Source organism: Vidua macroura, chromosome 6, assembly GCF_024509145.1.
Source record: "Vidua macroura isolate BioBank_ID:100142 chromosome 6, ASM2450914v1, whole genome shotgun sequence".
NCBI classification, from domain to species: Eukaryota; Metazoa; Chordata; class Aves; order Passeriformes; family Viduidae; genus Vidua; species Vidua macroura.
This window is the reverse complement of record NC_071576.1, coordinates 62,511,128-62,534,943: the sequence shown is the minus strand read 5'-3', so window position 1 is coordinate 62,534,943 and position 23,816 is coordinate 62,511,128. Positions and strand designations below refer to the sequence as shown.

At 41.8% G+C, this 23,816-nt stretch overlaps 1 protein-coding gene and 1 long non-coding RNA gene across 4 annotated transcripts in view; both read right to left on the bottom strand.

The window, feature by feature from the left end:
• Positions 1-23,479, bottom strand: part of METTL15 (methyltransferase like 15) — a 73,354-nt gene extending 49,875 nt beyond the window's left edge. Inside the window, exons 1-2 of one of the 3 annotated variants that reach the window (XM_053979940.1) lie at positions 23,077-23,479; positions 21,390-21,663 (exon numbers count right to left, since the gene is read on the bottom strand). In XM_053979940.1, the coding sequence (XP_053835915.1) occupies positions 21,390-21,647 (258 nt within the window). In that variant the 5' untranslated portion in view covers positions 21,648-21,663; positions 23,077-23,479. Of the gene's footprint in view, positions 1-21,389; positions 22,672-23,076 lie in introns of those variants that run through there. The other 2 variants (XM_053979939.1, XM_053979938.1) reach the window with 2 other exon arrangements.
• LOC128808619 (uncharacterized) lies at positions 12,841-17,425 on the bottom strand. The gene is made up of 2 exons (XR_008437505.1): positions 16,101-17,425; positions 12,841-14,966 (listed from the first exon to the last, which is right to left on the bottom strand). It is a non-coding gene; the product is annotated as an uncharacterized LOC128808619 (long non-coding RNA).
• Positions 23,480-23,816: the final 337 nt, after the last annotated feature.

Sequence of the window (23,816 nt, the reverse complement as noted above, 5' to 3'; positions counted from 1 at the left end):
TTATCTATTTTTACTGTTCATCTTGGGCTGAAGTGTAAATCCAAGATCATAAGTTGCACAAAGTTACAAATTCAATTGTACTATGAATCAAAGTTGCTGTTAAGAGTAATTAGCCCTCAACATCAAAAACTACTCATCCACACATTTTAGATGGTTTTCTCTTAGTAATATTATTTCACTTAACATTCCCTACTGATTAAGTAATGGCTATTAAAAAAAAAAAAAAAAAAAAACACCACAAAACAACCTCAACAGATTTTAAAATAAATTTCAAATACAATACTCTCCTCCAAGAGAAAGTCAAAAGGCATTCATTTGGGAATAATTCCCAATTTGGTTTTCACATCATTCATGCAGTAAGTTTGTTCACTGTTTTTCCAGAAACCAACTCAGCGAATTCTCTCCTCTCTCTACTTATTTCCCTTCTTTGTATCTCGTGTAAGAACATGTTAAAAAAAGGCTCCTGACTTTCACCATCCAAAGGTGGAAGTTCTCATTCCACCTGCAGAAATGGGACGTGTCATCTTTCTGGAAACACTGGCCCCCAAACAAGGTGAAGCATGTCATGTTTTCTTTGAGGTATGCAACAGAAATCCCTTCTCATAACAAAGTCATCGTGGAATTGACATCTTCCTCACAGGATGAACTCAGAAAAGACAAGTGTTTTTCCTTGGCAAGAGAGGGAAGAAGAGATGTTGCTACCAAGAATGCAGGTTACATTAGTCAAAAACAGAATATTTTTGGACCATGGTAGAATTCAGCCATATATTCATGAATTACCAAAAAATATTTTCAAAGGCTTTACTTTTTTATTTTACATTGAAATATCTCAAAATAATTTACAATGACATGAAAAGAATTTTTTTTTTTGCAATTTTATAGTCTATTTTACAGCAATTGCTTGCCATATTGTAAAAAAAAAACCCTATAACCTTACTGATAAAGTAACTAATTGTAGCTGAACACCGTCACACTAAAACAAGTGGCAGCACAGCTCATTTTTCAGTATTTAGAAATGCAGAGCTACTAAAACTTCACCCAACAGGGAAGATTTAATGACCTCCAATACACTGTAACTGGAGATGCTCATATTCTCCTCCAGCATGCAGATACTATACACCAATACATAATTAAAGAACAGGCAGTTAGTGATTTATATTTATGTGAGATCAGTTTTACAAAAAGGAACATACTTCAGGCTCACAGGCAATTAAAGCCAGATTAATTTCCGACCACAAACATGAGTTCAATCTCCTAGTGAGAACAGCATGACTTGTAATGTACTTTTATACCCTTTATTACATTAATGCAGCAATCAAAACAAAAACTGTCAATCACCCCTGACAAAAAATACTGAGCATAGAAACCTCGTAGAACTATGCAGTTTTCATATAATCTATTGATTGGAGAAGTAATCTATTGATTACTCGGCCCTTCAGAGCACGAAATCCAAGACCAGGAATTCCCAGCCCCTTGTGCAAGGTGGTTCAATAGCAGCATAAGAAGTCTCAGCAGCGGGCAATTATAGTAATAAAATATCTTTAAAGTGTTGGTCTAAGCCAGTGGCAAAGTGGCAAAGTGGCATGCAGAACCTGCCACCTGAACCCGGGTCCCTTTATTTCCATTTCAAGGCAAAAACAATTAACAATTCCAGCACCCCTGTATGGCAATCTCGAGTGCCCTGGTGGGGACCCCGGAGCTCAAGGGCACAGCCAAATCACGGTTCTGGAGCAGGGGGTTTATTTTTTCAAAAACCAAGACGTTCAGCTGCGAGTTACAAAAGGAATAAACAAGCAGATGAAGAACATAACAGATCACACTTCAGACTAAAGCTGTTGAACTAACTGGTTGCATTTCAAGGCGACAGCAGAGATGCTATCGTAACCCAGAGGCTGGGGAGAGGCAGCACTTCGCTTTCTGCCAACACTGTTTTACCAGCAAAGCACTGCCTGTGGCAGCTTGCTGCACAAGGAGGAGCTGCCCTGGCTCACATCTGTGAGCTCGCAGTGGCTGCAACGAGAATTACATCTCATTACACAACTTAGATAGAGACAGTTTTTAATCAGCTGGTTCTACCACAGCCGTGCTTGAAAACACAACAATGACACCTAACATTCTACTGCAAAAAGCTGCTTTAAAAATCCCCACAAGCACACAGAGAACAAGACAGCTTTCACCACAAGAAGAAAGAGGATAAATACAGTAAACTTGCTCCCCTTTGTCTGTTATTTGTTGCCTGCAAACAAGATGTTTTACTCGGGTTTTTATGGTGATGCTTGTATGCCGTGATCCCTTATTAGAGACCAAAGGAATTACCATTAGCAAAACCAACTTGCTTTATGATCTGCACACACATAGAATACAGCTCTTTTCAAGCAAACCTGTTATCTAACTCGAGATCAAACAAATGAATATGAGAGAGTAGGGAAGACCATACAGATAACAGTACCAATCCCATGTAATTACAGATAAGCAGCATCTCCCTCAGCACAAAGCAATTAAACGTGTTTATTGAGCTATCTTGGAACCAACACCCACAGCTAGATGGGTCTGTCAGTTTTGGAACTGCTACCTTTACCCTGTATTTTCATCCAAAAGTTAGTTGCACAAGAAAAGAAAAATTAGAAAGCAATTATAGTTTTAAATCATCTCTTTGACGGGCAGAACCTGAGCCACCAAGTGTGCTCTAATCCATGTTAGACATTTAACAGCTCAAACAGGACACAGGATTAAAGTTTATCTTAGTGGTATATGTTTTTTCCTATTGAACATCTCATAAAATCTCTTGTGCTATTAAGCTTATTTTAAGGTGGGAGCATTCTTCTGCTTTGAATCCACGCCACACACAGAGCATCCTCATCCAGGTGGATGCACCCAGCCACTCTGCCCAAACAAACACCACACAAATGAGGGCACACAAGGGCTGCTGCTCACCCTTGGAATTGTCTTCCACCTTCTTTCCATGAGGGGAATCACTCAAGAATAGTCATGTCTACTCTATATACCACAGGTATGTCAACATCCTAAAAATCAGGGTATGGAAAAGTCAAATGCCTTAGTGCAAACCCTAGCACTGTTATTTCTTTTCTGCCCATGGTAAATCATTCACTATCCTGCAGATGTTATTCAGCAGCAAGTAATAAAAAGACAACATACCAGAGTTACAGAGGAGGGCAACAGCACAACCCACCAATAGCTCAGAAAATGTACCAAAATTCATTTTAAAAAATGGCAAAGTCAACTACTACTGATAAAACAGAGAGGAGGGGCAGGCAGGTCACAAAAATCACCCAAGTGCAGCTGGACAATTCTAAAGGCAAATCAGAACTGTAAATAAAAGTTCATTGAACAAAAAAACAACCAAATCCTAACAGATCAGTTTAAGCTTTCCTAAAAGCAACACACAAGACAATCATGTTTGCCACTACAGCAGTCAGGACCCACAATTCATACATGGAACTTATTTTCCATAAAAATAACATATACCTTGTCCACTCTTCCTGGTAGCAGAGTATTTTATATAGTTTTTTATCCACATACATATCACAGAGGAATGGAATTATGTCCACAAGAATCTGAAGTGTTTGCTTCACTGAGTCCACTTGGACAAGCTCTTACATTACTGAGACTTCAGCTGACCCTGTTATTCAGCATTTTCTGTCACAAGCATTTGGAAAAAAAAAAATACTAAGACTCTTGAATTCCATTAAAAAAAAAACCTACTTAAAAACCAGAAGTTTTTTCCATATGCTCCAATCCCATTCTGCTTCCTAAAAAAAAGCTGAAGTACAACTTTAACAACAGAAAATAGTTTGAAGGTTAATATAAATATGATACCCGCACTACAGACATTTTCTCCAGAAACCATTAAATAACATTTTATTCAAAAATTGGCATAAAGACCAGAGGACTGGTTTCCTGTTGCTACGTTCCAGTTGCCCAGGTGTAAAATGAAACAAACCAGAGGATATCAGATATGAAAATTGGATCAAGTCTCACTGCCAGCATTCTTTCCAGGATGGGAGGTAAGCTTGTCAGTGTCACACACACACCTACACCACAAGGAATTGTCACTGGCAATTCTTCTGAAGTGGTCACATCCCACTACCAAAAAGTCTCTATGTCTTATCACCCCAGACTCTGGAAACTACTTTTGACAGCATCAGTGATCACAAATTTTGTTCTCAAGGATCAGCATGAAAACAGCTCAGCAAAAACAGGAGAGAGAAAATTTCACCCTACTCTATCCAACAAACACTGTACTTCTGCTAAAAGAAGTAACATGTCAGATTATGAACCTACAAAGATCCTCTAGAAAATCCAAGTGATTTGATAGAGCTTCTGGTGAGGAAACCAGGGAAATTAACTGATTTTGAAACTTGTATAAGAACAAAGACTGCAAAAGTCCACGCTACAGCTACACAGAAACCATGCCTCACTTTGATGAGGAGACAGCATTGCAAAATTGAATCTCATGTGGGGAACAGAGCAGGAGGTCCCTTAACCAACAGACAAGCACAAACATTCTTCAGTTCATGTGGTAGTGCCGAGGCAAGGGCAGGGAGCAGCACTGCACACACATCCCAAACACCTTCACTGCCCTTGCTGCCACCAGCTCATGAACTGATATTCCACAGCACAGCAATCCTGGTCCCTCTCCCTGCTTGGACAAGGAGCACCGTGGTGGGCACAGAGTGCAAGCATGGAAAGGTGCACGGGGTCAGGGCCACGGCCACACGCACAGACCAAGCACACAGTGAGCAGGGGCACCAGACCCAGCACAGCAAATGCTCCAGTCAAGCTTGTTTCCAGCCTGCTCTGGGCAGCTCTGCTGTCACCTCAACCCTTCCTGCTGTGGTTTAGGAATGGCACTGCCATGTTCAGCACCCACACCGAGATTCCCCACATCACGGCTCGCCCCCTCTGCAGCAGGATGGAAGGATGCAGGGATGCAGGATGGAGCTGAGAACTGAGGGCACACGAGGGAAAGAGGAACTGAAGGCACAAGATCACAGGTCAAGGTAACAACAATTGACTGGAAACAGCAACAAAATAAGAAAACAAACATTAACAGCAACAACATTAACAACAATATTAATGCCTTTTATTAATAACAAAAGGCATAAAGAAAAGAAATTATTGACATGGACAAACATCCCTGATAACAGAGAATAGCAGACAGCTCCCTCCAGCACACTTTCTGAACCCAAACCTTCTTCCCAGGAGAGAGTGAGGCCCTTCTGCCTTCTCCCAACAGTGACTCGATGTGAAAAACACCAATCACTTGTTTTTTAAATTCTTAAAAGTTTATTAGTAACAAAATAATTATAAAAAATAGTAATAAAATTAGAGTAATAAAAATTTGGACAATGAGGATTAGGACACTCTGAGACAATAAAAAGCAAAGCATTACGGACGTCCGGATGTTTTTGGGCACTGAGCTGCCAAAACCACGCCTTGTGAACAAAGGAACAGCCCTTAAAAGCCACAGCCTGTTGCATATTCATACATCTCATACATGGTGCATAAATTCCTTGCAAATTAAGAGTTTTTCTGCTTTTTTTCAACTTCTTCCCCTTAACCCTGGTGGTTCCATAAAGACAGAGAAGGTGGAAGGATGTTTGTCTTTTCTGATAAGGAGGCTGGAACTCTTCAGGTTTCCTGTTGCTGTTATCTCTGTGCAAAGAGTTTCTTGTTTATCTTATCCCTTTCTTGAGCTAGTAAAAAATATCTTACATTGCATAGTTTCTATTTTAACATTATGTTGTAACCTAAAACTATATTTAACACACTACTTAAAAAGGATTAATACAGTATTACAAAATGACCCTCCATAACACATACAGTATTCAATTTAATATTTGCGAAAAAATAATTTTGTTGTTGTGTTTGATAACTTGGCCCTTGTATTCCACTCTTTTGCTTTCAGCATGTAAGTACTTTAATATACTAAATACTATATATTTTAATATACTGAAACAGAAAACTAGCAACCTGACTTGCTGAGCAAAAATAATGACATTCCTGAACTGTATAGGAAAATGCTTTACAGAACCATAAAAACCACAGGACTAAGAATATGTTTCCAAGTGTACTTACTAGACTGTTTGCTAAATTATTTTAACTATTATATAGTCTTTGAAACTATTCTGAAGTTGGTACCTTAATTGCCTCATGCCCTAGTAGGTGTTAAAATTTATCCTCTGGATTTTCCAAATGCCAGCTCCAACAGGTTCTGAGCACTAATTCGTGCCCACTCAGAGAGAGGTCAACAAGGCAGAATTTTTTATAACCTTTGCTGAAATAAAGTCTTGAGTCTCTAATTATTCTCTCTACCAGCAGATAAAAGACTAACAAATACTTCCAGGACTGGTGCTACTGATGCCACTTTGTGATTTTAATTTTTTCCTTTCCTGCCTAGCAGAGCAAACTGATCCACTAAAATTTTTGTGCAACATTTGTAAAAGCAATCCATCCACCACAGCAAGCAAAACCATGGGCTGTGACGTGCAGCATGTCCGTGCACACAGAGCAGAACCTCTGAACACCTGAGTGGTCCATCCAGTGCATCACCACCATTAATTTGCTGCTGTTATGAGGAAAGCCTCGTCCCATGCAATTCAAAAAAGCATGATTTATTAATTAGTGTATGTAAATGCTCCTGAGATACAAAAATCCCATTAACAGATGAACAATCTTGTTTCTTTATCTTCAGTACTCCAACTTAGACTGATTCTGCCAAGCCACAACCTAATCCAAAGGATTTTGAAGCGCTAAACCCCCAAAAAAATCTATGTGCTAATGGTGTGTGGGAAATGGGATGAGAACAAATAGGGAACTATCACCACTTTTAACTCTGTAACCAGGATTACATGAGTAATATTTTACAAAGTAATCAACTTTATCACCAAAACTACTGCTGTAGCTTGAACTACTGTACAAACCACAACACAACAGTTCCCTAATTACTAAGTTTAAAATCCAAGTTACAACTTTTCATCACAGAAATCTTTTCTTAAATCTCCTACGCAAAGCAAGGGGAAAAAAAAAATCTTCCATTTCAGCTAAACTTTTCTGATTTTACCTTGAAACAGAATACTTCCAAGTAGAGTTTTATTCTCTTCAGTGACTGTAAGGCAAGTGAATGCTTTAATTTAAATCTTTACTGCTTTCTTTCAAATTGAAAAAGATGCTTTGAAATATGCTGCATGTTACTCTTCAAGAACAAATTCTGTTGCTAGTCTCTAGGACAAATATGATTTTGGTAGCCATATTCAAAACGTCTAAGCATCTTCACAACTGATGAAATAGAGCAGATACCTACATGACAGAGCTACAGCCATAAGCCTACTTAAAAATGTAGTTTTTAAAATTTAGATAACACGCAAAACCAAAATAATAAACACTTTGCTGGAGAATAAAAGCAAATTGGGGAAACAAAAAACTGTTAGGAAAGGAGCAAAACCAGATAAAACCAAGCTGAAGACAAGAAAGGGAAAATGCACGAAGAAGGAAGTCCTTTAGAAAGGAAGGAGGCTGGGAAAGAACTGCAGCAGTAAGCCTCACACTCCTAGGAGAAATTTGGTATGAGGGAAATCTACAGTCCACAAAAACAATAAAACCACATTCAAAGAACAAATTTCAGAGCCAACTGATTGTTTCAGGAGAGAACAGAACACCTTCCATCACTGCTGCTTTATATGAAACCAGGCTTAGATGAGGACAAGAAAATAGGAAATGTGGAAAAGAATTCCCTTAGGACACATCTCTCTGGTCCAATAAAACATCCAAAGGCTCCAGCAGTTTTCTGTGGAGGACTATTAAAATTGTTTTTATACAGCTGCAGCAGATGGTATGATTCACTTATCTCAAAATAAAAGAGCTCAGGGAACTTGATGATATTATCAAGCATCAAGTTAGAACAAATAAAAAAGTGCCTTTCATGCAAATATTGAAACCATGAATAACACAGGGAGAAGCCTGGTATTTAACACACTTTGTAGAGAGATGGAACTTGAAACAACACTGTGCCAATGACTGCCACAGTTGAGAGGGCCATGATGCACAGATAGCATCACACAACAGCAGAAAACTTCAACCAGAGTGACACCAGACAACTTCAGAAAGCTCCAACCCATACAAATAACACCTTACCTCTTCAGAAGGCTTCAGGCTTCTGCCCACACAGAGCAACACCAGGGCACTCCAGGAGGCTGCAAGTGGCTGATCTTTTTGTCCTCCAGCCCACCCTTTTATCTCCTCCTGCTGATGCACTGCACCTGTGTGCCTCTGCTCCCTGTGTGGTTGTTCAGCACACCTGGGCACTCCATGGCTCCTTACCTTCAATTGTATTCACCTGTCCTGCACAGCTGCACCCACTGGGGATGAGGCTCTGTGTGCCTACAAATGGTACTGTACAAATACAGCCCCCAATTTCCCCCTGCAAGAACTCCTTCAATTACTCTTGTCAGGTACCACAAGGCAGAAAATCATTCTCTCCCTTCCCCTTCTTTCAGGCTTCCAGTAGCAGCTGCAGCAATGAAATTTTCAAGTGCCAGGGACTGGACACCTGGCCAGGTACACTCCTGATGTGAACTAGTGCTGTGTCACTGATGCTCTTGTGACTCAGCAGTGTCCTTCGAGCTAAAGAGCTTCAGTGGGAACAGAAACTGTTCAAGAGAAAAGGAATATACCATCAAACCACCTTCTACCTCCTCCAGTCTCTAAAAAGGCATTTGTTCACCATCCCAGCTTCAGTATTCGTCACATACACAAGTAGTACAGGCCTTTCTTAAAGTTCAAAATTACTGTCTCAGTAGTTTTCAGAAATAAGAAACTCGGCTGCAACCATCCAACCATTCATGTTCTCACTCCTCTGTTCTCAGTGGGAACAAGCAGGAGTCCTGCACAAAGCTTTGTTTTCTCTATGAATGCAAATGACCAAAAAAAAAAAAAATCAAACCTCGCTTTTCTCCCAGTGTTTTAAGGTTGTATTATTTTCCTTAATGAAAGAGACAGCTTCAAGACATGTCCTGTTGTCCCACGTCCTCCATACAGCCCTTTGCCTCAAGCTGCATGATGGTAAGAAAAACACACACAGAGGAACTGAAGAACAGGAGAAAGAAAGGCTCCAATGCCACTGGAAAACACTGCTCATTACCTGGGGATGGTGGGCACACACGTGGACCAAAAAAAGCCATTTATTACTATAAACCAGGGCACAATACAAGATGAACATCAGACATGGAAACTACCAAAACTGAAAACGTAATCTGCAAGACAACACAAAAAACACATTTGATTTTTCAAAAGCTTTGAATGATGCTTTAAAGAGTTTAGGAATAGTGAAAAAACATGAATCAGCACTAATAGGACAGCTCTTAATGACGAAAACTTTAAAAAGTCCTCAAAGGACTCTAAACATGTGCAAATGCACAGGCATGGTAAAAAGCATTATTACTGAATATGTGACCCAACAGAGGGAAAAAATTCAAACTGAGCACTATAAAAATCAGAGAGGATAGTAAAAGATAATGGCAGTGGCAGGTCTATTCAACAGAAACAACATCTTAAACCACACCAATTTTAACAGCAAAACCAATTCATCTATGTGGCTAAAAACAAAATACTTCAGTGGGATGTCAGTCAGTAACACAGAGCTGACAACTGTGCTTTAATTACATTTGAGACTGTTACCAATTAGTTAGTCTACAGCACTACAGGCTGCATGCTATGACTCAGTGCACTGACTCATTCAGGAAAACTTTTCCTACAGAACTACCCAGGCACCCACAAGGATGCAAGATCAAAAGGAAAGCAGTTACACTGACCTTCTTAGCAAAAGTCTTGTTTTAAATTTAGATGACCAAAAGTGGATACTGACACAACTGCTCAAGTAGGCCTTTTGAAGGGGAGACTTTCAGGAGCACTGCTTTAACTCCATTGCAGATAAACATCTCAAAAAATCAAAGTACAAATAATGCTTTGTGCAGTTTGAAGCTCAAGAACCACATTTTAAATATTTTTTTTGTTTTGTTTTTACAAGCTGCTCAAATAGCGTTATTTATTATTAATGAAAATATCTACCATCAAAAAAAATCCTGTTTTCTGTCACTTAAGAGTCCTGGCTGATTTGAACAATTGAAGGCTGAAATTTTTTCTGTGTCAGAAGTAAAGTTACCAGCTGATGGAAAGGGGTGGGAAAGAGTGACAAAATGTCTTCAGCCATCTCGTTTTGGGGAAAAAAAATACCTTTGCTTAGATTTTTGAGTAATAACAACTCTACCATTGCACTAAGCAGCAATGGGATTTTCAAGTTTGGCAGTGAAAACAACAGGAAGATAATCCTGGGTGAAAGATTCTTCTACTGATATTCTCCAAAAACGTGTTAAGATTTCCAAAAGACTTCTGTGCCAGTTGTTCTTCCTGAATGCTCAGGCCACGATGCCAAAGCTGCAAGTGCAGGATCCTGGAAAAGGAAAGTTGTGTTACTTGTTCTCACCTTCTGCTCCGACAGAAGAACTTAGGAGTTTTATTTTAGGCCTGGAGGAAATGGGAGGAACAGGTAAGGCTCTTGAGGGTTAAAACGAGCATGAATGTTGCAATTAAGGAATATTTTTTAATTAAAGCACGTTTTCTCCAGAACTGTACTAGAACCTACCAATGTCAGTATTTGACATGAGCTTTTAGCAGGTGAAAAAGCCAATCAGTTAGACTACCAAGCTGCACAAGATGTTAAGTGGTAGGTGTAGGAGTAATTAGGCATTATTTTCTCATGTGTGTTTTGCCTCTTGTAGTTAATTTCTCTCAGCACAGGTGTTTACTGTGTACTTCCACAAGCCAATTAAACGCAGCAACACGGCGCAGAAAAGTGAAACAGAAGGAAAAGCTGCATTTATTTCTGACGTGTTAGCGTGTTTAGCTGATGTGCCCAAGTCAGGGAGGGACAGGAGCTGAGGGAGGCGGTGACACGGGGGGAGCAGGCACGCTGGACCTGTCCCCTTCAGCGGCATCACGACACTCCACTGCCTTCGTGCTCAGCCTGGCTCCTCCAGCAAACCCTCAGGAACAATCCACCACCTCCACTCCAGTCTTCTTTCCCAAAGTGAAGTGACACTGCAAATGGCAATATCCAAGGCAGTAACTGAGGAATGCACTCAGCTGGCAGAGAGACACCAGAACTTTGGCCACGCAGCCCCTGTGGCTCTCAGGAGTCACCACACCAAGCAGGCAGGTCACCCTGTTCCTCATTTTTCTCTCTGTAAAACTCAAGAGACTCTGGATCTGCTTCCCAGACACCCTGTGACCTCCACAGCTGCACGTGGATGTCCCTCCAGTGTGCTGCAAAGCTCTACACCAAAATGCTAACCTTGTGGAAAAAACAGGGCAAGAGGCACTTCTGCTCGGGCTTCCAAAGCAGGATTGCAGCACTGCTGCCCCTAAATTCTGCCAAGTAGAAGCAGTGCTACTGTTCAACTTTACAAGAGAGCTGTAAACATAAATTCTGTGTAATGAATTTGAATTAATGAGTCTATAAAGGTAATCTGTGGATGATTCAAAGGTTGTAGGGATATAATTCAAGAGACAAAAGTCTAAATTCAAAGCAGAGTTTGAACAGTAAACAGCATATGAGACATGTCCATGAACAAGATATCGAGTTTATTTCCCCAGCACTGCGTGGCTGTATCTACCTGAACAGGCCAGTGGAAGGAGAGTCTCAAAGGACAGAACCACCATTTTCTCTGGGCCCCTGCACAAAGGCCAGCAGGTTTTACTCCACATCATTTCCAAGGTCACTTTCTTTTTTTAATATTGTCCCTAGATTACAGTTTGTTTATAAATTCAATGCCAGCCGAGGTCAGCATTCAATCCTGCTGAACAAATACCCATGTAACAAATTCTTCATCAAAAAAGAGAGAAGTCCTTTCTCTTCAAACAAAATATACACTGTGTATGCTCACTCCCAAACTCACAACAGCAATACTGCTGGTTTTAAATAATGGCATCTACCAAACCTTAAACTATTTAATCATGTTTCTAGAACTATTCTAAATCTAGAACTACTTTTGCTAAAGTGAAAATACTGATTAGAAGATTGAGCAATTGGAGATCTTCCTTGAAATACTCTCCCCCCTTCTGCTCTGCTGGAAGTCCCCTGTGGTGAATGACTGTGACCCATATAAGCTGAAATACCTGCAGCTTCTCAAAGCCATTTAACAAGGAGTTCAGACTAAATCTCAAAAGTCAAGGTCTGCCTACCCCTGATCAAGTCCAAATCCTGTATCTCCAAACTTCCATTACGTTTCTCCATTCCAAGCACTGGTTCTTTGGTTGACTCGAGATGTGGCTTAAAATGGCTAAGTATCCTGTGTCCTCCCAATTATCTCAAAATTATTTATTGCACCTACCACTACGTCCTACCTAATGCATGTATAAATCAACCATGTAGAGAAAGGTCTGTATTTTAATTTTTGCATAACAACCCAAGAATTTGTCCTCAATTCCCATTCAATAGACAAGAATTAAAACAGCATACACGTGTTTTATATGTCTGACAACAGGCGGGGTTTTTAAATTTACATGAAATAAACCAGATTGTGAAAAACCATTGGCATTCATGAGACAAGATATCTAAGTTACTTGTGAGATAGCAACAAAGATTTGTTAGTAGAGAAATGTACTTTTAGAGAAATGCTGGAAGAGCTCTACTGTTTTTCTAAGAAACTACACACATTCAAAGTCTCAGAAGAAAACATTATTAAAACATACCTTGCTGCTATTCACATACAAATAGGAAAAACTATCCTGGAACTAAGAAAATAAGAGGTCAATGAGACCAAGTTATTATTGCATTTTTATACTATTTTATTTATATTTAGTAAGAAACAGTATTTAGGCTTCAGCATGCTAATAACCTTTGCTTTCTCTTATGAGAATTCAAAATATTTTGCAAGTAAGTTCTGTAAAGTAAATCAGACATAGCTGTTTTTAAGCTAGAGCACTTTGATTTTTAATCACCTGTTCAAAATCAGAAGGGAAAATAATATTACAAATCCAGTGAATCACACACGGTCCACAGACACCCAGCTATGCTTTACTCGCCTCCTGAAAAGTCACAATTTTTTCATTTGCATTCTGTAACTTCTGTAAGGACTCTAAAAATGACAGGTGACTTACTGAACGGCTCAGTGTTCTGATGTCATCTCCACGTCAATCAGTAACAACACACTGCCATGTTGCAACCTAGAATTCCTCATCAATAACAAGGAACAGAAAAGGAACTCCTGGAAAATGCAAACAAGCTTTATACAAATCTGTAGACCCAGTACCAACAAGATGCTACTGGTGACACCGCTATGAAAATTGTGTATTTATCTATACAGGCGTAATTCCCAGCCAAAGCTTGCTCAAGTGTACAAGAGCTGAACTTGTCAGTGAAAATATTATAAAGGGATTAAAAGGTATTATGCAGGATAACACGGCCTGCCAGAAAATAAAGTTGACCAAAAAAGTGAAATTTACATTTCTGTATTTTTTCTTAGGGCAATACATTACACCATAAAACCTGGGTTTTTTTTCTGGCACCTAGGAAAAGATCAAATTAAGCACATAGCAAAGAAGAAGTTTGATTGCAAGCAAAAGATATCTATCAGTTCTATACAGTACACGTCTTTCACCCATGTAAAAAGTTATCCCTTGTAATTTCAAAAAATAAGGACCGATAGGTAAAACATAACTGGACTAATTTTTCTCCACAAGTACTTTTTGACAGGCTGTGAAATGATAAAAAAGTTGTTTACACACCAAGTCTAACATCACCACTGATGAGAATATAAATGAACAGCTGGCATTTAGTAGGAAAAGAACCTTCTCAGATCACACATCAAGTACAACACAGAACGATTCTCCAGTATTGGCCTATTCACCAATTCAATGTAATTCAACCATCACTTCCCATTTTCCCAGTCATGCCACTGGAACACTAACAGAGGATGCTGCTAGAGTGTTCTAGTGTACAGCTGAAATATCTGTAACACCACTAAGTTTGCATATCCAAGAATTTCAGGAACTTGCACCATCAACCATCTCTTCATCGTTTCACAGAGAGGAGAAAAAAGATGGCTGTGAACACATTTTGCAGCACCCATCAATCACAACCACGTAATGCCTCAAAATAATTTCCAATGTATTTTCTTCACAAAGGTTCAATTTTCTGATTACAGCTAAATACAAAACAGCATATGAACAAAAATGAACAGGCTTTGTATGAAAACATATAAAAAGGCATTTTACCTCTGCTCTGCTTTGTTTTGCACTCCTTACTTATTTTCTAGAGCCCCTTTCCCCTTGCACAAGAGGTAAGAGAAGCAAACAAAACCCACCACCTGCCTCTGCCACCTGCTTTTAGACAGCACTGGCAGAACTTGCCTCACTATGCATTATTTACTTCACTCATTTTCCTAAGAGTAATGTTGTCTGGAATTAGATTTAATGACGTTATGACTCAATCACACCATTATTAACATTTCCATAGGAAATTAAAATTTCAGTGTCTGAATGACTTCAGCTAATCATCAGACTTAACAAGAAAAAGCTGACTTCCTCTGCTACCTCACAAGAAACTTCTTTCCTCAATTATGACCGAGGAGATATTTAAGATGCAATGAAAATTTTACAAAGGCTCAAGTAAAAATCTAATTCTTTATTATTAATGGTTAGCCAATCCCAAAAAAAGCCATGGATGTGTTTTTGATAAGCCATGGCTGCCAGGTTCCTACAGCAATTTTGACATTAAATAATACCATTTTGATACAGAGTCAGCCTGAAACAATATTCATTTATTTCAGGGACATTATTAAAACAGAAGAATTTGTCATTTATTAAAACACAGTTATTAGAAAAGTATTTTCCCAAGATGCTGAGCATCAGCAAACATCACTGGAATGAAGATAACATGCTCCAAAAGCCTGGGAAAAAGAAAAAATATTTTAAAAAATATCAGACCATACGTGTGCATGACACCTGTTTAACCTTCAGATACCTCTTTAAACAACAAATTTAGTAGCTTAACCTCTTAATCATCTCTTTACCCAGATCAATTCTGTGCAAAACTACTGCCAACTGTATAAAACACAAAATAAGAAAACAAAACCTGCAGATATCTCCCATACTCCACCTGTGATCTTCAATTGTTAGTAATATTTTGTGTGATCGAAAAAAAGTCTGCATTTCTGTTTGCAAACTCAACTTCAAATATTTAATAAGAAAGCTTAGCCAAAAGGCTGACTAAAGACACACAGTACTAGATGAGGAGGAAATGAGTAGCTACATATATTAATTATCACCCTTTCTGAGAACACAGGCTCACTCAAGTTAAAATTTAAAGGGCTTAGATTACTTTCTGGTGAATTTTATTAGTTTTCCCCAAGAGGTGCAAAGACTAATGCTGTCACAACAGCCAAGGAGAGCACACACAGCGTCACTGCAAGCTGAGTCACCCCAAAGCACTGCATCTTGCTTTATTGTAACACAGCATCCTAGGCAGCCTCCTGAAGCGCCGTCGTTTGTTATGTGCTCCAGCGGCACCATAAAACCAGACCTGCACATCTGCAGGGCTGCTGGCAGCCCCTGCTGCCTTGCTGGTCTCTCTGGATACAGCAGCTGCAGCCCTTCCTTCCTCCACTGCCACAGAGAAAGATGCAGAACCAAGCTGGTGAGAGGTCTCCTACTTGTGCTGCTGGTAACACTTAGATATGCCTCCAGAGAGCCAGGATGCAGCTGGGAACATGAGGAGGTCAGGCAGATGGGCAGGAACTACAACCTGAACATTCTTCCCTGTGCAGCTGTAGCCAGCAGCTAATTCTTCCTCTCATCCAAGTATTCTAGTTCTTCTAAAGACCCTAATTCTTGAAGGATAAAAAAAGTAAAATCTGGAGGGGCTTCTTCAGCATGCCTCATTCGTATCCTGCCATCACTCAGATCCAAACCCACGGATATTTTTCATTTCCTGGTACCACAGGCTAACCACTCAGCAGTACCAGCTTCAAAACAGAGAACAGGTATGCAGTGCTGCCAAATTAATGGCACGTGCTTTCAGTCACCTGTCAGCATGGAATTTAAGATCCCTGTACTTTTGGAGGGCCCACTACAGAAGTCAGTAAAACAAGCAGACCACTGAAGAGCGTGACTTTCTCTGCCTCCTCAGCTGGCAAGCAGTTCATGAATATCACCTCCTGTTCTGTTCTCTTCCCAGGCCCTTCTGTCCTCTCTCATCTTGGGATGGCACTCACACAGATGTAGGTGCCTGTAAAACACAGATGACATGTGTTGGCATTGCACTGTTAAATAACACTCCTTCTACCTTACTGCATTTTATTTTGCCTGCATGGCACAGCAGAGAGCAAGTGGTTGTAAGTCAAGGAACGTAAGCAAATGGGGTCTGCTTTTCCAAATCTGCATGTGTACACTGCCATTGTAGAACCAGACAATATTAGTATTTTAAGTACTTGAAGGACTATCTTTTGCATATCTTAGTCAAAACTATTTTGAGAATGTTTTCCACTTTCATGCACTAACTTCAAAAGCTAACTTCACTAAAAACATCCCTCTTAAAGTATGATTTTAGGCAAGTATTTCAAACAGTGCTAGCTGATGAGAATCCATTTAACTAGTTCCCTAGTAGATACATCCAAAAATACTTTGCACATATACACGTTCTATTGCATGGACACTTTAATACACACTTCCACACAGAGCTGTGACCTGAAGCCTGGCTAGCCTCTTGTGTAAATTTACAATACGTGCAGCCAGGCCATCAGGCAAGGTAAGAGTGACAGAAAAAACCCACAGGAACTACATGATCAACTGAAACAACTCTCAATATGCCCCAGTAACACTCAAGTACCACGGGAAAAAAACGTGTTCTGGAATTCCCAGAGTATTTTCAGAATTACTCTGTTAATTTATTGACTCTTGCAAGTTTCTGTACCTTCCTTCCTTTTTTACACCAATCACTACAAAGCTCACTGTGCTGCTGACAGAGAAAAATCAGCCATAAAATTTGCATATAGAAAGATATTTTCAGCATGCTTCTCACAAAAAAATAGTTGTTTCTACAATAAAGAACATCATGCAATTTGATTGCTTCAGGTGACCTTACTCATTTTACAAGTCCAGTGAAAAACAGGATAAACAAAAAAAACTTTTACTATTATCTCCATGTGTGTGTAGTGCTTTTCCAAAACAAGTATTTCATCATTTACCTCATGATGCAACTCATATTCCCTTCAAAACTTGGCATTTTGGCTGCATTTTACCAAAATACTCATACAACTTGAGAACTCAGAATTAATTTTTCCAGATCCCTTTTCAATTCCCCTTTACTTTGGGCACCTTGCAGAAAAGTTCAGTTTTGAGAACCTATAGCACAAACAGGTCGTTCCAGTTAGAAATGATTTGCAGATGGCTTTGGAGGTGCTGTGATGAGAACCCTGGTCACCAGCACCACCGTGTAACTATTTATACACCACAACACTTGGAAAGCTCTGCCACAGAACAGAAGTCCCCTCTGCAGGGTGCTGTTCTGAGAAAGGTTATTTCTGCCTTCAAGCATTTCTGCTCGGTACAAGGCAGAAATATGGACAAGAACACACAGAAACTGAGACAACAATTTCAGAACTGACTCTGCTTTCTCACACCAGCAGTCTCCCTCAGCCTCCTCCAAGTGTGTCCTATTACCTGACTAACTAGCTCTGCAGAAAAGGAAGGAAACAACCATGCTCCACATCAACATCCAAGAGTAGCAACAGAACCTCCAGGAGGTGAAAAGCTGTCTTCAAACCTGAATCCCAGAGCTCAAGCAGCACTTCACTCACAGCAAAACCATGTCTGGCTGTCAGCAATATCTTACGCTTCCTTCCTGTTATTTTACAAGTCCGTGCTCACACTTCTTCTGAAAAAGAATCACGTGATGTTTGGATGTGTGAAAATAGCAACTATCCTGAAAAAAAAAACAGTATGTACCTGAAAGAGTGAAAGGAGAGCTCATGGCAAAGCTGCATGTTCTCAGGAAATACCTGTCTCTTTCTAGAAACCAACACATGATTTCCAAGTAAAAGAAATAACACATGAAACATAACACATGATTTTCAAGACAAAGAGGATACCTCCTTCAACGAATGCCAAGTAGCAAAAACAATCCGAGTAACATCACGGAGAATCAAAAGGGAAATACCCACAGTGAGTCCTGGCTAACTTAAGATGATGCCAGATGAGAGTTCTTTGGGGAAACCTAACTGCCTTTTTTTTAATATAAATTAACATAATGAGGTAAAAAAAAAATCATCTACTATTAACAGCTTCTGATGAACCCCTTAAACACTGGAGAAAATGGAAAGGTCTGATTGGTTATTTCTCACCTCAAGTTTGACCACCTACCATTTAATTTACAGATACTAAAAAAAAAAACACCTTCTAGAACTATCACAAACCAAATAATACTAGCAGAGCTTATAGTATCTCCATTATAGTCTCTTCCAGATCATACTCAACCATAGATAAAACCAGTCACATAGAACCATGGATGTCATCAGCTTACAGGCTTCCCCAAATAATCTGAGTAGTGCATAATATTTGCTTCTCTTCTAGTTGGAGTTTAAATATTATATATAGAAGTATTTCTTGGTGCTGGAGCACTACCATTTCCTAGAGCTTCACAACTCAAAAACCTTGAAGATTCTCATAAGAACAGTTGAAATTTCAGAGTTTCATCCTCTGGCATTCATACTAGAACTCACTGCTATTGAAATTCTTATACTTAATGTTATAGCCACAGTATGTGGAAAAGATCCACATCTCTAGTTAAAAAGAAATCTGAGCATTGCAAAAGAAAAAAATAGGAAAAAGTAGGCTGAAAACTGGGAAAACATGCTTCTGGATGTCCAAACATTGATTCAAAATAGGTTTGGTTCTTTAAGAGAACAGAGAATTGTCCAGAAACTGCAAAAACATTGGTCAGGTATTTGCAAACAACATGCATGGACTGAGAAGATTAAAATGTAGTGTAATCAATACAGTAAACCTAAAGAGGAAATTACTTATGTGTGGACTTACTGCAAGAGACTTTTCATTGAGCAGTGAGGTAGATTGGTAAAATCTAGTTTGTAGTCTTTGCTTCAAAGACAGGAGTACTACAGGGACTTTGCAAAACAAGGCAATAAAGGAAAATTCAAAGATAAATGGAAGTATTATTGCTCCAGCTCCTGACAAACAGATTCCCCAAAGGAGACAGTCAACAAGAATATTCAGTGGGAGGGCACTAACATCTTTATCTCAGCGGTGACTCACTCTTAAGTAACATTTCCTTTCGCAAGAACCTCTATAAGTAAAATGAAAATCCCATTCAGTGACCATAACTATAGAGAGAACATCATCTTTCTAATTAGATTTTTTAATATCGGTAGCTCCTTGTCTTAAGACACAAGAAGAAATAGAGGCCCAAATCAGCTATTTTATAACAAAGAATATAACTCCATCAAAGCCGAGCAAAGGAAATCGTTATGTGCAAGGAGAGAATAAAGCAGAAAAACTAAATTCAAGATAGGAGCAGTGCCTTTCCTGCCCACAAAACAAAGTGTTCATAGACTTCCTGTCAAGACTATAATCTTAAAAATCTAAATTTATGTGACACTCCCAAGTTGACATCCATGTTAGCACAAACTGATTAGCACCACTCGTGTGAGTTAGTGAGAAATTGTCTAACCTGTGTTCAGGCTTCCACTCACACTAGCAAAACTCAGGTGACACACTGCATCCTTTTGCACAATACTTATTTTTCAGGGCTTCAGAAAGTGCTGTGAATACAAACAGAAAAAGAAAAGCAGAAGTGCTGAACAGTTTCCAGTTTCAGCCATGCTGAACAGCTTGGCAGCATTATAAATGCTTCAGTTTGAGATAAACACACTTGGGCTCTCTTATAGCAGTCACCAGTGGTTCACTGCTAGCTTAGGAATCTGAAAAACCATGTACACACAGGCTTGAAAAAATCCTACCCCAATAATAAGCTATTTTACAAATATTTAAATTAGAAAAAAATATTTAAATTAGATAAAATTTTCAGGGGCAGTAATAGTTGCTCTCCACAGTTCATTACCTTGAATATTTACAAGTCCTGTTGCCAAGTAAGATTTTCTACCTCAACAAAGAGAGTCTAAGGGACACTGATTCATCAGGCTCTTCTTATCTAAGCAAAAACTTACACAACTGGAAAAAATATTTCACCTAGTGTATCACAGTTTATATGTTCATTTAATGTGTGAAAATGTCATCACAGTTCTGACATCAAAATAAAATCTGAACTCAAAGTTCCTTATGTATTTCTCTAATTTAGATACCTTCAACAGTAGAACACATGCCAGAGCAATTTGTATGCTAAGGTGTATCGACACTATTTGCATTTTCACTGCTTCTTCAAAGACTTAAAATGATACACATGGAAACACAACAAGAATTGATTGCAAATTTCTGACCATTGAATCCACCTCTAACTTGTTATATCACTTTGCCACTGTTGGATCCTGCTGTTCTCGTTGCCACTGTTGGATCATGCTGTTCTCAAATAAAAATAAAAATAAAAATATACACACACTTTGACTCTTCTGCTTCTTTACCTGTTGTTTCAGTCGTTGTAGCAAAACAACACATTGATAAGCCTGAACTTGTAAGATTCTATGAGGCTAACATGAGCACCAAAATCACAGATGAAAGTACCTGAAATGTGAACATTATTTAAGAACTTACATTATTCAAAAAATCTTGTTAAATGGATACTGAGACCACCCAGACAAAAACCATTTCCCTGTGTATCATTTTTTTCAAGGACACCTGTAACCATTTACTACCCCAGACTCCAAAAGCAAACCACTTACACAGTACCATACCCAAACAAGAAGGCTTGAACCAGCTCTCCATGCTAATGGGGCTAAACAATGTTTAAAACCTACCTACTTACTGCTCTCATACAAGAGCAAGAGGGCTCTTCACAAACTGATGAGATAACCACACATGAAAACTCCCCTCTGAGTCATTAACATAACCTTACAAATACACAAGTGCAACTCAGAAAGACAAGCACAAAAGCAACAGAATAGTCAAATATGACAGTTTTAATAAATACCACCTACCTGGGGATTCAGGCACACAGACACCAGAATTTTATTAGTTTGAATACAGAGTTTTAATTTAAACTTCAAAACAATTGAGGACCTTTGAAAGGTAAAACTGATTGTTTAGGAGCATCCCTTTATTCCTCTAAACGAAAGTCATCCCTACTCTCCAAATTTTTCTGCTGGACTGTTAATGGATCACAAATGTCAATTAATCATTTAACTCACCTGACCTGGCTGAGGGGATAAAAAATTAACAACCTCCTCCAGCATCACTGGTATGTGCAATCTTCCAGAATTACTGTTTTCTGCATTTTGAGGCAGCTCTTCAGCTTCACATCTCTGGACAGTTTGTTCCTCTGACTCACAAAGCTTTTCTGATGAAGACTGGATCCTTCTGGCCAAACCAGCCACATTTACTGAATTCAGTTTCAAGTTACGCAGAAACAAACATCTGCAAACTTGGCACAGATTTTGAGGGAACATTTTGGAGTTGATCAACCTAGAAGAGCAGTAGATGTTGGGAATTACTTTGAAACAAATACTTGAAATGGTGTATTTGTTTAAATAACATAGGGGAAATGCTATAGGCAAAGCTACGCACATTCCAAGTTGGGCAGCTTTACAGATACATCAAGTCAGCAAAATGTTTTCAGAACATTCAAGATTATCTACAAATCAATTGTGCTCAAGCTGTAAGCATATTCTTTGCACTATGAGCTTTTAATATCTGCTTTTGTTGAATTTAGCTTGCCAGAGGCTACCAATATTTTGCCTGCATAAGGATATGCTGACAAAGTTACTCTCCTGATCACTTAGGCTTCAACTGGGCCGCAATTCCCCCAGTTTAAATTTGCAAGTGCGCGTGGCTCCAGCTGTGGGCAGGCTCACAGATGTGTTTTACCACAAGCCATAGCGTGCCTACAGCAAACACCTCTATCACCGCGGTGTGCTCCGCTGGTTTCCCCGGCCTGGAGTTCATTTTCTCCCCAGGGGCTGAGCTGGGGCTGGTTTGGATTCCCGCTGGGCACAGCAGGGAGCAGACGCAGCTGGGCAGGTGACCCAGGCGCGCCCAGGGGACATCGCAGCCCAAAGGCCGCGGTGCTCCGTTCAGCAGGGGGGAGAGGGCGATCGGGGCGCTGGCACCGCTGCTCCCGGTGACCGCCGTTCCCTGCGACGGGCCCCGCTCCCCTGGATTCGGCCGGCCCCAGGGGAAGGCGTTCCTGGCCCTGCCCTGCCTGTCCGCACGGCTTCGGGCTGCCCCGCTGACCCCGCTCCGCCTCAGCCGCCCTTTCTGCCCCTCCGGCCTTCCCCTCCCGCCCCGGCCCCGCCGTGAGGCGAGGAGCGGCCGAACGGGACAGGCCCGCCCTGCCCTGGGGCTGCCGGAGGGCCTCTGCTCGCGGCCACCGCCTGCTGCGCTCGGAGAGCTTCTCTCAGGCGAGCGCAGTCCGTGTTTTATGGCATTTCTGTGACAGCGCTCGCCTGCAGGGCAGCGGGCCCCGCCGCGGGCTGCGCCTCGGGCTCGGCCCCGCGCTGAGCGGCGCAAAGGCAGCGAGGGCCGAGCCCCCGCCCCGCAGCGCTTCTGCTCGGAGGCCGCCGGAGCGGCGGCAGCGGCCCGCTCCGCGCCGGGCCCGAGCGGGACAGAGGCCGGGGCCGGCCCCGCCCGAGCCGGGCTGGCCGCACACGCGGAGCAGAGGCCGCCCGCTCGCCCGGCAGCGCCTCCCTTCCCTCCGTGCCTCCCGTACCCCCTTCCCTCTGTGCTTCCCGTCCCTCAGTCCCGGCCCCCCTTCCCTCCCGTCCCTCATGCCCGGTCCCCCTTCCCTCCGTGCCTCCCGTCCCTCATTCCCTCCCGGCCTTCCCCTCGCGCCCCGCGGACCCCGCGCACGGCGCCGCGCGCCCGGCCCCACGCACTTACCGCTGTCGCCGGCGCTGTGGTGACGTCCCGGGGCGCAGCCAATGGGAAGGCGAGGAGCGCGGCCTGGCCGTGTTTGAATCCCGCGGATGGCGGTTGGTGCGGCCGCGGCCCGCGGGGAGAGCGGGAGCGAGCCCGGAACGGCCGCGGCACGGCCCGGGTGAGACACAGACACAGAGAGAGAGAGAGAGAGAGAGACCGGGAACGGCCGCGGCACGGCCCGGGTGAGACACAGACACAGAGAGAGAGAGAGAGAGAGACCGGGAACGGCCGCGGCACGGCCCGGGTGAGACACAGAGAGAGAGAGAGAGAGAGAGAGACCGGGAACGGCCGCGGCACGGCCCGGGTGAGACACAGACACAGAGAGAGAGAGAGAGAGAGAGAGACCGGGAACGGCCGCGGCACGGCCGGGCTCACAGAGCGGGCAGTGCCCGGGCTCACCGAGGGAGGCCCGGGCCGCCGGCGGGCAGCGCCTCTCGGCCGGCCCGGGGGAACGCTGCGGCCGCAGGGCCCGGGCCGGCGGCGGGCCCCGGGGCAGAGCGGCCCGCGCCGGGTGAGGAGGGCCCGGAGAGCCGAGCGGGCTCGGCCGGAGCGGCGAGCTGGCCCCGGGAGCCCGCACCGTGTCCGCTCCGGGCCGGGCCGGCAGCCGGCGGCAGCAGCAGAAGCGGCTGTGGAGAGGAAATCCCGCTTTGGGATTGCTCGGGCACTGCAGCCCGTGCGGGGCACGTTACCCCAAATCCGCT